At 39.4% G+C, this 15,176-nt stretch overlaps 2 protein-coding genes across 6 annotated transcripts in view; one reads left to right on the forward strand and one right to left on the reverse strand.

The window, feature by feature from the left end:
* thrb (thyroid hormone receptor beta) overlaps window positions 1–15,176 on the forward strand; it is a 223,012-nt gene that overhangs the window by 203,985 nt on the left and 3,851 nt on the right. Inside the window, exon 9 of one of the 2 annotated variants that reach the window (XR_007249831.1) lies at window positions 9,989–10,063. The exons of the other annotated variant lie outside the window; for it this stretch is intronic. The gene's annotated coding sequence lies outside the window, so the exon portion shown is untranslated. Of the gene's footprint in view, window positions 1–9,988; window positions 10,064–15,176 lie in introns of those variants that run through there. 2 annotated transcript variants of the gene reach the window in all.
* Window positions 1–15,176, reverse strand: part of LOC125463434 (nuclear receptor subfamily 1 group D member 2-like) — a 30,388-nt gene that overhangs the window by 9,998 nt on the left and 5,214 nt on the right. For 3 of the 4 annotated variants that reach the window (XM_048554711.2, XM_048554705.2, XM_059654400.1), the window contains exons 2-6: window positions 11,791–12,066; window positions 11,545–11,633; window positions 3,647–3,791; window positions 2,932–3,491; window positions 2,460–2,645 (exon numbers count right to left, since the gene is read on the reverse strand). In XM_048554711.2, coding sequence (XP_048410668.1) covers window positions 2,460–2,645; window positions 2,932–3,491; window positions 3,647–3,791; window positions 11,545–11,633; window positions 11,791–11,911 — 1,101 coding nt within the window. In that variant the 5' untranslated portion in view covers window positions 11,912–12,066. The remainder of the gene's footprint in view (window positions 1–2,459; window positions 2,646–2,931; window positions 3,492–3,646; window positions 3,792–11,544; window positions 11,634–11,790; window positions 12,067–15,176) is intronic. The other variant, XM_048554715.1, reaches the window with a different exon arrangement.

Here is a 15,176-nt window from a genome sequence, read left to right on the forward strand (position 1 = left end):
TACAATTTCGATGTGAAATATTTTCTGAGGTTCAGTTGCAATCCTAATGTTAACTTTAGTTTCAGCTCAGTAACCAAGTTGTGGCCATGGCATGATACTGGGCACATTCTTCCCAGAGACAGCCAGCTGGAAAAAGGTCCTGTCCATTTAGGGATAGTAACTATGTTCTAATATCAGGATCTGTGGCAAGGGCCTTAAGCTGCACCTTTAACATAGACATTGCTGCTGCTGATACCTCAGCTTCGTCAGTGCTGCCAAGGAGTCACCTTCAGTAGGTGTGCAATGATTGCCACAATAAAAGAAATGTGTTATATTAGTGGAGATATCAGGCTGCAACAATATACCTTCTGCCTGTAAAACTTTGAGCACTGCTATCTAATCCCAGCACACAAAAAGTGGGAATATGTCACGGTGCAGGCCCAATGCCAGTCATCAATCAGATCTTCCTGGTCCTCTCCCTCATCTCCAGGCTAGGAAAATTCAGCCCACTGTTTCTCCACCCCAAAAAAAATCTTTTAAATAAAGATTTATGTATATCACAAGTTAACTAATGAAAACTACTGTTTCACCCAAAGGTTCTTTATAAAACGGATCAAAGTCAGCATCCAATTCTTCTTTCTTTCAAATCAGATTCACTAATGCTTTGAGGGGCAAGTTATTTTATCACCACTGATTTCCAAACATGGAAGCAACCAAATATTTTAGAGGCATCATTCCTGCATTTACTGCTTCACAGCTAGCTTCAGATCCAACATAGTTAGAAAACAGATCTGTCCTTCATTTCCATTCTTAATAACAGTATTATATTTGGAGTTCCAAAAGAAAAACGTTTTCATTAACGATTATTCTCAAGACCACAAAAAAAAGATGCAGGAGTGGGCCTTTAGCCCCTTGAGCCTGTTTCGCCATTCAATTGGATCATGGCTGCTCCAACATGCCTCTCGTCCACTTTCCTACTCTCTCCCCATAATCCCCATAAACATAGTTACTGTTCTGTTTCAGCCTTAAGCATAGACAGGGACTCTACTCTCTCAAATCTGGTAAGGAGTTCTGAGCTTTGAGAGTCTTTAGAAGAATTCTTTCTCATTTCAGTCCTAGACTGGCACCACGAAATTCTGAGATTATGCCCCCTGGTCCTGGACTCGCTGAAGGAAAACATCCTCTCAGTATTAACCCTGTCAAGCCCTTTAAAGAATTCTATATATTTAAATGGGACCATCTCTCATTCTTCTAAATTTCAATAAGTAGAGCCTCAAACTGTTTAATCTTTGCTCGTAAGGCAATCCCTCCATATTGGGGATGATCCCAGTGAACCTTCTCTAAACTGTCTCCAATGAAATAATTCAGTTCCTTAAATAAGGGAACCAGGTACACTCTCAGTACTCAAGATATGGTATCACCAGCACCTTGAACGTTTACAGTAAGATTTCCCTACACTTAAACTCCAATCCCCTTGAAATAATGGCCAACATTCAATTAGATTTTCCATCTGCCTTCATACACAAGTACCAACTGCTTTTGCAGTTTCCCCCTTTTTTTCTCCTTTCCAAAATGAAAACTTGCAGAAAATTAGCTACATGCTGCAAATTCATTATCAGCATGTATATATTCAGATTGGAATAGTTCATAATCTACATCACAGCAAAAAAAAAGCATGGTCCTGAAATTCTGGAACCCTGATCTGTTGTCAGAAGGTATAGTGGGATGCCCCTTATAATTCACTGTTAGGGTAAATCTTTATTTAGCCCATAAAAGATGTACTTATCAGCTGCAAGGATTTTCATTCAGCACCAACGTGAGCACACAGACACAGAATTCAAGGTTGTCAAGAACTTTCCCAGTCACACTGGAAAACAGACTCTGGATGTAGGGATGGGTGGAAGACATGGTCATCTGTCTCCAAGAGGATGTGAAGAGTGTTTTCCAAGGCAAGGTTTCAGAAAGATCTCCTTTCTTCACTTTGAGTGATCCCACCAAAGTTCCTAGCCCTATGTTCTAAGCTCTAAATGTGCAAAATCGTAAGTATAAATTTTAAAGAGATATGTATTGGTCTTCATACTGTTCATTCCAAACTACACAAACCAAAATGGACAGGATTTGGCTCCTAGTATAGTGAGCTAACCATCCTCAAGGCACTTACAATGAAGCCAGCATTGCTGAGAAATAAAAATCCATTCTCCATTTGCTCCTATTGAAAAGGATGATGTCAGGAAGGTGCTTTGCTCTTGTTCTCACATCATCTTACAATCAAATAGCCTAACACACCCTGGTGCACACATGAAGTATACCACTCACTGACTTTGACAGAATGATGAAAAGACATGAAATGTGTATGCTGTATTTTATCTTAGTCAAAACATAAAGATGTTAAATACTGCTGAATTCACACAACTTCTGATTTTCCAGTGCCTAGACAACTGCAAAGCATTTGTAAATTTTTAAAAACCCTCGATACATACCTCAAATGTTCCAGCTTTAAGCAAGCTCACTTGGTCATGCTGTGATAGATCTTTGAATCCTGGAATACGTTTTGCAAATTCTACCACTTCTCTAACTGCAGGTGTAAAGCTCATGGAGAATTCTTCCCAAATTTCCTGTTCGGATTTATCGGGGTTTACATAGGGAGACATACTCATCGGGCACACCTGGCCAAGATAATCACCAAAATTCAGTATGAAAACCAGAAGCCAAAGTTTTAACTAACAAAAAAGTGTATAATGATTCTATTCAAAAAGAGTAGGAAGAAAATGGTGATCTTAAATTATGAACTGTAAGATTTAGAGATGGTATCACAAAATATGAATTCAATTTCTTTCTTAATAATATCAACAGCTGATCTCAATACAGAACTTTCAAATGAATAAACATTCCAATAGGCGTCATGTTGAAATGAACGGATGGTCCTTTTCTAAGTATAGATAATGTATTTACCAGATGCATTCTCCTTTCCGTGGTGCAAGAATGATCAAACATGGCACTACTTTGCGAAAATCCATCTTCTGCAATTGCATTTTGGGTATATTCATTCGAAACAGTATGATAATGCCTACTTATGAATCTATCTGAGACATCATTTGGGCAAAATATATGGTTATTACTCTGATTTGTGTTAGAGAATTTATGCTGGTTTGCATTGAGCAAACAGTGGATTCTATTAACGCTATTTGTAGAGTGACCAATTATCCAATTATCATCACTGTTTTTCTGAAGATTCTCTCTGTTCTGGAGCTTCAGAGCTTCCAGTATTTTGCCTGGTTTGTCTTGTGTAGAGTGAAATGTTTCCTTATGGGCTTTGGTCACTGTACCAATTACATCATCTTCAATGTTTTGAAGTTGTTCATGCTGCAGTTGTGGAGAAGCGATCTCATCTTGTGATGCTTCAGTCTGTGCGTAGCCATTCAACTGATTATTCATCATCATCTTCATTGCACTTTGCATTTCTATCAACATTCTCTGTTTTTCACGTTTGGGAATGCGTCCAAATCGAACAGCTGTAACAGAATACCCCAAAAATTGTTAACATTACAGTGGAACAATCTGAATTGCAAACATACATTCCAATGTTTTGAAGTATGGCCATATCCGATGTGTATAGTGCTATATTTACAGTAGTGGAAGTATTATTCCTATCTGCACCAGTACTCACCATCTCGGGACATGCCTACAGCCAAACACTTCTTGAAGCGACATTGCTGACACCGGTTCCTATTAATCCTCATTATGGAACAGTTTTCATTTTTCAGGCATTTCTTATATTGGATATTCTGCTGAATGCTCCTTCGGAAAAATCCCTGTAAGAACAAATGAAGGGTATTCCAGCTAATCCACATTTTAAAAAGATGCAAATTTATACCCAATTGCCTGTAGCTATATTTGCCAAGCTTTTGGTTTGGGACATAGTAGGAACTGCAGATGCTGGAGAATCTGAGATAACAAGGTGTAGAGCTGGATGAACACAGCAGGCCAAGCAGCAGAGGGGCAGGAAGGCTGATGTTTCGGGCCTACACGCTTCTTCAGAAGTAGGGTCTAGGCCCGAAACGTCAGCCTTCCTGCTCGGCCTGCTGTGTTCATCCAGCTCTACGCCTTGTTATCTTAAGTTTTTGTTTTATTGATTTTAAGTAGTCTGGAATGTTAGTCAAAATACAAACTAAAAGAACTGCAAATGCTATAAATCAGGAACAAAAACAAAGTTGCTGGTAAAGCTCAGCAGATCTGAACTAGCTCTGAGGAGGGCGTCCTGAAATGTTAACTTTTTTTCTTCTTCACAGATGCTGCAGGACCTGCTGAGCCTTAGCTGGAATGTTAGTCAGTTTGAATATTTTTAACACAAATTGCTAATGGTACAAACTCATATAAAAGGAACTTTGAGCTGCTTACTGTTTTTTCACAGTATGATAATTTGAGAAACACAGAACACGTTTTGGTTAAAGTTTGCATCTCTGAAGTGGCAAACACCATAGAAAATAACAGTACAGCTTTTTCACATCTAGGGCCATCGGCTTATGAATAATAATTTCTCACATACATGATAAAGAAACTCATTTCTCTGCAGAAGTTATTCTACAGCATAATTATTTAACATCTTACAAGGCATCAAACATTCCTAAGGATCTACAAACATACAGTCACAAAAAGTGCTAGACTCTAAAGGGTCAAAATTAGGGGAAGTGAAGCACATGCTATAAGAAAACCTGCCTTGCACAAATGCTTTTTGAAAATATCCACTAGAAACTGCACGACAGTGCTCACCAATCTATTTGTGCAAACACTTGACGTATGTTAGTCTGCATTGCCAAAAAATAAGTGGATCTATTAATTCAGACTCGGGCTAAACAGCTGCCGACTGCACCAACACACGCACACACAGGAAGCAACATTTTCAAATGTTCATATCAGCTCATAAATTCCATTTTAAATGACAATCCTTTTTTTTAAGGTCCCCTACAGTGTGGAAACAGGCCCTTCGGCCCAACAGGTCCACACCGCCCCTTGCAGCATCCCACCCAGACCCATCCCCCTAAAACCCACAGACCCCTTTTCTGGAGACAGTCCTGGGAATGAGGTGTTGTGACCAAAAGAAGATAATACCTTTAGAACTTAAGGCAACCCTTATCTGCCCTGTCAATATACTGTATACTTGGCCTTACTCCAAGTGAAATGGTGTACTTACTGAGGGACTTTAACTAAAGCAAACCTCAAGCCTGTGGCCAGTGCATATACTCCACATCCATCCCAACTACCAAGGTCCTTTACACAATCATAATAATCCCTCTATCACGTAGAGTTTTTCCATGAAATTCAACTGACGATAAAACAGCACTGGGGCCAAAACCTCCAAGTGAAGAACAACTGCTGTTCACAGACTAATGAGCAGTAGCCGACTCTGGACCATGTGAATGTTCCAAGACTATAGATACTGTAGATTAGTGCCAAACTGTGCATCATTGGATTCAGTGGTCTTCCTATTGTTAAACACTTTCCATTGCTTACCTTCTACATTCCACACTGCCTTATCACGTTACTCAACCAAGTTATGCACCAGTTACTTTAAATGCTATATAACACTACCAAAATTATAGGAATTGATACAACAGAAACAGTGCAGTATACCAGCAACACCAGACTACAAAATGAGATAGGCTACAGACAACAACCATTAGAATTTGACCCCTTTATATTTTTTTTAAATCCCAACCACTTCCCTTGAATATTAAGGAATTATTGTGTTAACCAAAAATTAAGCTAATTTTCCTCTAAATTTTACATACCGCACTCAAATTTTCTTTATTTCATACAATAAGTGGCCAAAATCTCTCAGCATTGTTTTAGTGCTTGTTAAAGTTAGTACGTCTATTATATAACCAGAAAGCACAGTAAATTTCATGCAAATCACTGCAGTCAGTTAACCATAATTAGCTGGGGCCTTAACAGATATCTTTGCAGCGTCCTTAGACACGGGTGAGGTCCCAGAGGACTGGAAACTTGCTAATGTTGTCCCCTTGTTAAAGAAATGGAAATAATTTACCACCAATAGCTGTCAAAACAGAATCTATACCTTTTGAAAAGAGAACTTGCTATATTTGAAAAGGACGAATATTAAATAAGGAAGTGGTAAGGAAATAAGATTAAAGTTCCAGCTGAAGTGCTGGCACCAGAATAACCACAAGCCAAATGAGGTATTTCTGTGTGGAGCTGGAGGAACACAGCAGGCCAGGCAGCATCAGAGGAACAGGAAAGTTGACATTTCAGAAAGATCCCGACCCAAAACATCAACTTTCCTACTCCTCTGATGCTGCCTGGCCTGCTGCATTCCTCCAACTCCACACTGTGTTATCTCAGACTCCAGCATCTGCAGTTCTCACTACCTGATATATTTCTATATTTTGTTTTTAATTCTTAGTTCAGTTCTTTATTATACATGCAATATTACACATACAGAAAATCAAACTGCAAATTTTACCATGCCCTGAACTGCTGCAAAGTATGGTTATTTCTGGTATGAACTCACATGATAAGGACATACAGGTTTGCTGATGCAAGTTTTAAAAAAAAATTCAAATATACATGTCTCAGAAGGAGGCTGCATGAATGCAAAAGGGACTTTAACACTTGAAGACAGAGGAAGGCAGATTTATTTTATTGAAAACCAAGTGTGCTTCATACCATGAAAGGCTTACTAGAAACGTGAGTCTATGATTTCCTTGCCTTGCAAAACTCTAATTTGTTATTCGTGTTTTAGAATATAATTTTTAATTTTAGGAGATAAACTTTTAACTGTAGAAAAACAGGGACATCTGGCTGAGAAACTGGTAACAGTTCTGATGTAAATCCAACTCAAACAAGCCTGAAAGTAATACTCTTAAAAGGGTAGCTTGTGTTTGCCTTACAAGATCACAGTTTGAGAAATCGTACTGACAGCCAATGCAGCATTGTCGATCAGGCTCGCAGTGTGTACTGGAAGCCAGAAGTGTTAATACGCAGGACCTGTGCTTTGCAGACAAAAAGAATACGTGCATGCAACGCATCTGTTTCAGCTCAATAAAAACAGGTTACAGCTACTTGCTGTTTCATGTCTCAGGGCAACAACTTGACCAATCAGAGTCAATTTTCCTGGTTTAAAATTTAAATAAAACTCTTAAATGTTAATCAGCATAATGGATGCATTCTCCATAGTGATGCCTCTACCAATCAGCAGTCTCGTCTCATGTAACGTAAACATAGATTTGCCCTTTGAATTAATATTCATGCACAATGTCCTGAAGACTGCAAGTCAAAAAGTTTCAACAAAATGTGTCATTTTTCAGCAATACAGGGTTTATACTACCAAAAAAACTATTTATGATCAGAGTCAATAAACAATAAATGATCCACCCCTAAACTTGTAATGAAGCTTGGGGGTCCAGAAAGAAGGTGGTTACATTTATTAGGAATATAAATTATTCATGCAGTTGCACAAAAGGTTGTGCTGAAGGCAAAATAAATTGTTTGCATTTCTAGTTGAACTAAACAAAGTATGCCACACTGCCACAGAGATGATTCAAGATAAAGTCTTGACTGGAAGGTGGTTTTGTTTGACATATCTGTGTTTTTGTTGATAGAAGCAAGCAGTTCATTTTCAGAACAGAGATATTTACAGATTTGGTCCTGTGTAGGCTGCTACTTTCCAAGTAAGGAGTCAGGGGAAATAAATATTAGCCATTGAGGCCTGAACTTCAAGCAGTGGAAATACTAACTTAATTATTCACCCTACAAAATGCAGGGGGACGTTATCTCAGTTTGAACTTTGTGAGGGAAAAGCAGCTGGACTATTTGTTCCAACTTTCAACTCATGGAAGATATCTAGTGGTTCTCACAGACCGTTGTGGGAGAAAGCATTCATTTTGGAAAGCTGCAGGCATTTGACTAGATATTGAGCGGCAAACAAAAATAAGGAGCAAAGGCAAAAGCTATTGGGAAGACACTCTTAGGATCTAACCTCCTAATAGCTGGAATGCTAAGGAGAGTTGAAGTGAATGGAGAGCTGTGGTTCCTACACAAATGTGTGAACTTTCAGCATTCCATAAAACACAGGGAATCTTTGGTGGGATGGTTGGGACTGGTGAAGGGAGAAAAAAACAGACTGAATTAACACATCTAGAGTCATACAGTCATGCAGCACAGATTCAGACCCTTCAGTCCAACTCATCTGTGCTGACGTAACATCCCAATCTGACCTTGTCCCATTTGCCAGCATGTGTCCCAAATCCCCCTCAAACCTTCCTAAATCATATACTCATCCAGATGACTTTTAAATGGTGCAATTGCACCTGCCTCCATCATTTCTTCTGGCAGCCTGTTCTATACATCCAGCAATCTATGCGTGAAAACACTAGGTCCTTTTTTAAATCTTTCCTCTCTCAACTTAAACCTATGTCCTCTTGTTGTGGACTCACCCACCCCAGGAAAAAGACTTTGGCTATTTAACCTATCTATGCACCTCATGATTTTATAAACCTCTATAAAGGTCACCCCTCAATCTCCAACACTCCAGGGAAAAAAAGCCCCAGTGTATTCAGCCTCTCCCTATAGCTCAAAACGCTCCAGGCCCAGCAAGATCCTTATAAATTTTCTCTGCACCTTCAAGTTTAACAACATTCTTCCCATGGAAGTGTGACCACAACTATAAACAGTATTCCAAAACTGTTCTTACCAACGTCCTGTACAGCCACAACCTGATATCCCAAATCCTATACTCAACACTATGAGCCACGAAAGCATGCCAAACACCTTCTTCAGCACCCTGTCTACCTGTGACTCCACTTTCAAGAACTATGCATCTGCACCGTTCAATCTCTTTGTATGGCAACAGTCCCCAGGGCCCTACCATTAAATGTTTAAGTCCTTTCCTCATTTGCCTGACCAAAATGCAAACCTCACATTTATCTATAGTAAATCTGCAACTCCTCAGCCCTTTGGCTGATCGGATTGAAGTCCCATTATACCCTGAGAAAATCTTCTTCACTTTCCTCTGCACCACCCATTTTACTGTCATCTGCAAACTTACTACATGTACCACCAAATTCACTTTCAAATCATTCTTATAAAAATGACAAACAACGGTCATCTAGGCACAAATTATTATGGCACACCACTGGGCACTGGTCTCCAGTCTGAAAAGCAACCCCCTACCACCACCCCCTGTCTCCTACCTTCAAGCCAATTTTGAATCCAATTGGCTACCTCCTGCTAGACCCCATGTGATCTAACTTTACTAACCAGTTCTACCATGCGGAACCATGTTGGAATGCTTTGCTGAAGACAATACAGGCAATGGCTACCACTCTGCCTGTACCAATCCTCTTTGTCACCTCTTTTAAAAACTCATTTGAGTTAGTGAGACACGATTTCCCACGCACAAAACCATGCTGACCATCCCTAATCAGTCCGTGCCTTTCCAAATGTGTATAAATCCTGTTCCTCAGAATCCCCTCCAACAATTTACCCACCACTAACTTAAGGCTCACTGGTCTATACCTCCCTGATTTCTCTTTATATACAACAAAGCTCATCTTTGTTTAAAAGCATGAAATCTTGTGGCAGTAGTTGAGTGTTTAGATTTCTTCTTTGAATATCCCTAATGGGATCCTAATATTTCACGGATGATGAGATGAGCCCTGTTTGACAATTTAATAAGTCGTCCTGAAGAAAAGACTTCATTCTAAGATACAACCAAAAAAAAAGTTTGAAACCACACAGATAGCATAAAAAGCCACAGAGAGACATTCTCAAAGGCAAATTTGGTCCTGAGCTAAGAAATATTTATTTGCAGATTGCAGTCAACCATTTTGAGCTGTTTTATCAATGGCCTTTCCATATCATAAAGTCAGAAATGGGACTATTTGCTGACAAGTAGAATATTCAATTCATAGACCTCAGAAAATGAACCAATCTGTTCGCGGATGCAGGAGGAGCTAGCCGGAAAATAAAGTCTAACCACTTTTCCAAGCAGATGACATTTAGCATTGCTTCTTACCACTGGCCAGAAACATGACTGAACCTGCCACAGAAATACTCAAGATTACTGGAGCAAGTCATTCTATGTGAACAACTCACCTCTGACTAACCAAACTCCAACCACCATCTAATAATACATAAGTGGAGAACGTGATGAAATGCTCTGCACTCAACTAGATAAATATAATTATGACAACATTCAAGAAGCTCAACACAAGTCAGAACAAAACCTGGTTGGTGCTGGTTCACACTACAGGTGAATAACATTCATGGTCTTCATAAGCACCACGCCATGACTGCAGTGTATACCACATGAAGGATGTGATACAGCATCTCATCAAGGCTTTTTCAGCAGCACCTCCGAGAACTGCAACTTCGTCATCCTAAACAGTCCAATGGGAATAGCATCATTTTTCCAAGTCACATCTCTCCGATCTTGGACTTATATCATCATCTCTGTTAAAATGCTGGAACTCTCTACGTAATAGTACTGTGAAATGGAAGTCCACATAGACTTCAAAAAGATCTATCATTATATTCTCGATGCAGTAAATGAACATAATTGTAATAAATACCAGTCTTAATCTTTAAAAGGATGCACTGAAAGGCAAGTTAAATTTACAGCAACTCATAAGTGATATTCTCCATCCCACACCACCAGTAAGAACAATTTATGTTGTGAGACCAGGTTTTCTAACTTGGCAAACTAAAACAAATGTTGTACAAAAACAGAAGTTGCTGGAAAAGATCAGCAGGTTTGGCAGCATGTGAAAAGAAAAAGTTCAGAGTTACCATTTCAGGTCCGGTGACCCTTCTTCAGAACTGTGTCCTAAGGGAAATGTGACTCTCTTCTGACTTTCAATTAAACAGGCTCACACGGACCAGCAATGTTAACTGATTTTTTTTTCTTCACAAATGCTGCCAGACCTGCTGAGCTTTTCCAGCAACATTTGCTTTTGTTCCTGATTTATAAAACCAAAAGAAATGTGGATGCTAATGTCATAATGTGCCTAACTAAGAGTAAATCACACCTGATCAACAGGCTAGAATATGAACATTAAATTAATTTTCTATTATAAAATCATGATTCTGCAATAATACAATAACGAGATGTCTCATCACGGGCGGCATGGTGACTCAGTGGTCTGCACTGGAGCCTCACAGCACCAAGGACCTGGGTTCAATTCCAGCCTTCGGTAACTGTCTGTGCGGAGTTTGCACATTCTACCCGTGTCTTCCTGGGTTTCCTCCGAGTGCTCCGGTTTCCTCCCACAGTCCAAAGATGTGCAGGCTAGGTGGATCGGCCATGCTAAATTGCCCGTAGTGTTCAGGGGGTGTGTGGATTATAGGGGGATAGGTCTGGGTGGGATGCTCCAAGGGGCGGTGTGGACTTGTTGGGCCGAAGGGCCTGTTTCCACACTGTAGAGAATCTAATCATTCCCCAAGGAACTATGGGAGGATTGCAACATGCCAATAAACCTTTTGATTCAATTCTTCTACTTAGAGAAGTCATGTGATTATTTATTCGAATTCAGAGAAACTATACCTTACCTTGCAACCTTCACATGCATGCACACCATAATGGAATCCAGATGCCACATCTCCACAGACTTTACATAGAAGGACCATTCCATTAATTTCTAAAAGAAAACACATACCTAATGGATTATAACAGCAAGTGTGGCCAGGCAAATCACAAAATAAAGCTTTTATTTGACTACTTTTGATTAAAAATTTTTGGATGTCAAAACATTGTCATTCTGAGATCAAATTACAATTGCAGCATTATCAACTCACTAGTAATGCCGCTGGTACATTTGCTCAAAGGACTTGTGTTCGGTCCATCCCCTTTAGCTGAGCACGCAAGATGGATGTTACTGGGACTTCCTAGTTTCAATGTACAGTTATTAGCAAGCATATCACTGGAGTTAATGTGGTTATCAGATACAAGACTGCTGGGTGATGATGGAACAGAAGACGAGACTGACTGGAAACTGTTCTCTGAACTGTCACTATAATAAGAGACAGGACTACAACTGGAACTTGATGAACTTATGTATGCAATGACACCACCTGCAGTAAAAAGAAACAAAAATGAATGGAAGACAATTATAATGTCAATCAGATAAATCAGAAGTTCATCATGCCTGTTTTAAACTTCCTCTTCAAACATTTTAGTTTTCTCCTGCCCCATTAATCCATTTAGTCTGAAAAGCTGTGAGAGCCTGTTCGAGTGAAAGTCAGAAGAGAATCATATTTCCCTTAGAATCATAACTAAGGCCAGCAGGAAGACATTCAGCCCTTTTAACTCATGTTAACTGTCAGACAGCAATTCAGTTAATCTTACAAATTGCTCCAACTCTTCACCATAGCCGTATGATCCTTTTCCTAAAAGTATTTACCCAATTCACTTTGAGAACCATATTTTGCTCTTCCAACACCACTTATTCAGGCAGTGAACTGCAGATCTTCACTGTTGGCTGCATTTTTTAAGAAAAGCACCTCATTTCATTTTGATGAAAGAACCAAACACCTTAAATTTCTGCCTTTTAGTTCTAGCTCATTCTATCAATGGGAAAAATTTCTCTCTATTTACTCTGCCTCTATTTTGCATACCTTGAACAAATCTCCTCTCAAAATTATTTTCTTTAAAAAGAGAACAACCATAGCTTATCAACTTCTTGTTATTCTTGGAACTTTTCTGGTAAATATTTTCAAAACCCTAGGGTTTTAGACCTTTCTAATGTGTAGTGCTCAGAACTGAACGCAATATTTCAGTTTTATCCAAGCCCACTTACTATATGGCATAAGATCAAATACGATTGTTTAGAAGGATATACAGACATGGCCAGCTGACCATATAGGCAAATTAGACAGTTGCCTACAGTGCCAGGTTTTAAAGGAACACCAGATGTGCCACTTCAAATACCATGTAAATAAAAGTAAAATTTTCAGACTGCTCATTTTTCTCTATACTGGATTTCGGGGGGTGGGGGTGGGGATGTCGACCCAAAGTCATATTTCTCCTCAGGTGCCAAAAAGACCTTTAGGGCCAGCCCTGGATATAGACCACACTGGCATAATCAATCTTGCCCCAGCAAGTTCAATGTAACTGATTTGTCTTTAAAAATATATGCTAGCATTTCTTAATGAATCCTCACCTGCTCGAGTGACTGAGAGAATTAGGACAAAGGCACAGGTTTTAGTTGATCTCAGGTTATAGTTTGCTTTCATCACAGTCACCCAGGCTGTCATTTGTATCTTTGATAAGAATCATTTTGGTGTTGTGGTAGGGACAAAAACCTGACAGCAGATAATTAAACATGGAGCTCTAGAACAATGAGCACAATGGTGGAATGCAACAACATTTTTCAAGAGTTTGAAAGGAAAGGGAGGTTGGAGAAGGGACAGTAGTTTGCAATCTCAGAGTGGTTAGGAATTGGTTTCTTGAGAGTAAGACATTTGAGTGACTGTTAACTGCCCTCCAAAATGGTCTCGTAAGTCAATCTATAATAACAGAATTTGCTACAATGGCCTAAAGCAGCTCAAAGGGGCCCACCATCACATCTTCAGTGGAAATTAAGATTTGGCAGTAAGTGTCAGCCTTACCAGCATGATGTGCTTTCAGTAAGTGAATAAATATTTTTAAAATGATGGGTTACATCAAATATTACAACATTAAGAAATCAGAGATATATATTTTCCAGTCCACAAAATGAAAGCTGCTCACTGGCAAGAAACCAAATAGCTTTAGCAGTCAGGCAGCAGAGGAGCAGGAAAGTTGACATTTTGGGTCAGGACCTTTTCAGAAATGGCATCCACTGAGATCTTTCCGTAGGGAGGAAGATAACTTCTTCAAGGGGGGAATCCCTTGAAAAAGAAGCCCATTTCTGAAGAAGGGTTCCCACCCAAAACATCAACTTTCCTGCTCCTCTGACACTGCTTGGCCTGCCGTGCTCCTCCAGCTCCACACTTATCTCTAATTCCAGCATCGGCAGTTCTTATTATCTCCTAGCTTTAGCAGTCTCTATGGCCTGGCATTAATTTGACTCCAGACACCCCAATTACGATGAATAATTCTGAGGCTTCAAACGAGGAAGAAAATGCACTGATTGTCCACTGTGTTTTTTTCATTTGAGAGAGAGCAATAAAGATTGGAGTATACATATAAAATTAAGGTAGAAACAAACTTTAAAAAAGGTATTGAATATATCTATCACTTATCATAATGGAAAGATTTGATATTCAAAAACTATAAAATTAGTTTTTCCGAGCAGAGGGTTGTCCAAAAGTAATAAAAGAGTTCACAGACTTGTTCAACAAGATCTGAACCATAGAGGATACCCTGGTTAACTGCAAACAAGAAATCATCAAACTGCCAAAGAAAGGGAATCTCAGTAACTGCAACAATTGAACAAATGTATCAATGCCTGGCAAGATCTTCAGTGTGGTACTCCACAAAAGAAGGCAAGCAGAAGTACACTGTACTGTTTGTGAAGAAGTGGAAGGTTTCTGTGGTGGTGGATCATGTTACAAGCACGTCATAATATTCCATAAATATCAAACCGCAGAGACTGAAGCATGAGAAGTCCTTTGATTTAATTGTACTGATTTCAAGAAGGCTTTCAGTAGCATCTATCAGCAGTCATTCCCGTACGTCACTAGATGTACAACATCCTGGAGTGTTATATTAACATATACAAGCCTAAAAACCTGGCTCCAGGTGCTGCATCAAGACTAGCATAGGTTCCTTTAGACTTCTTTAACAGCATCATAGTGGTATGACAGGGCTGCATTCTCTCCCTTTTCCTTTTGTTGATTTGATCATGGGGAAAGCAAAGCTGGGTGCAGATTTTGCTATCACACAGTAACACTACTGTTGACAAGACTGGATTTCAAAGTTGGCACTCCCGTTCTTGCCAAATTGTACATGTACCAATTTATGACCAGCTTTCAGAGTAACAGCACCAAAGTTGGTATATGTATCATCTGTTAGAAGACAAAGACAATGATTATTGGACAGAAGCAAGGCTCCCCCATCATCACCAGGCAACAGAACATTAAGAATGTTGACTACATCATCACAAAGGAAGGTGGTGCAGAGAATGAGATCCATGCAAAAATTAGCAAATCAGCAGTAGTCTTCCAGTAACTCCATACCTCGCAGGAATCCGACACCATCA

This window comes from Stegostoma tigrinum, chromosome 2, assembly GCF_030684315.1.
Source record: "Stegostoma tigrinum isolate sSteTig4 chromosome 2, sSteTig4.hap1, whole genome shotgun sequence".
Taxonomy (NCBI): domain Eukaryota; kingdom Metazoa; phylum Chordata; class Chondrichthyes; order Orectolobiformes; family Stegostomatidae; genus Stegostoma; species Stegostoma tigrinum.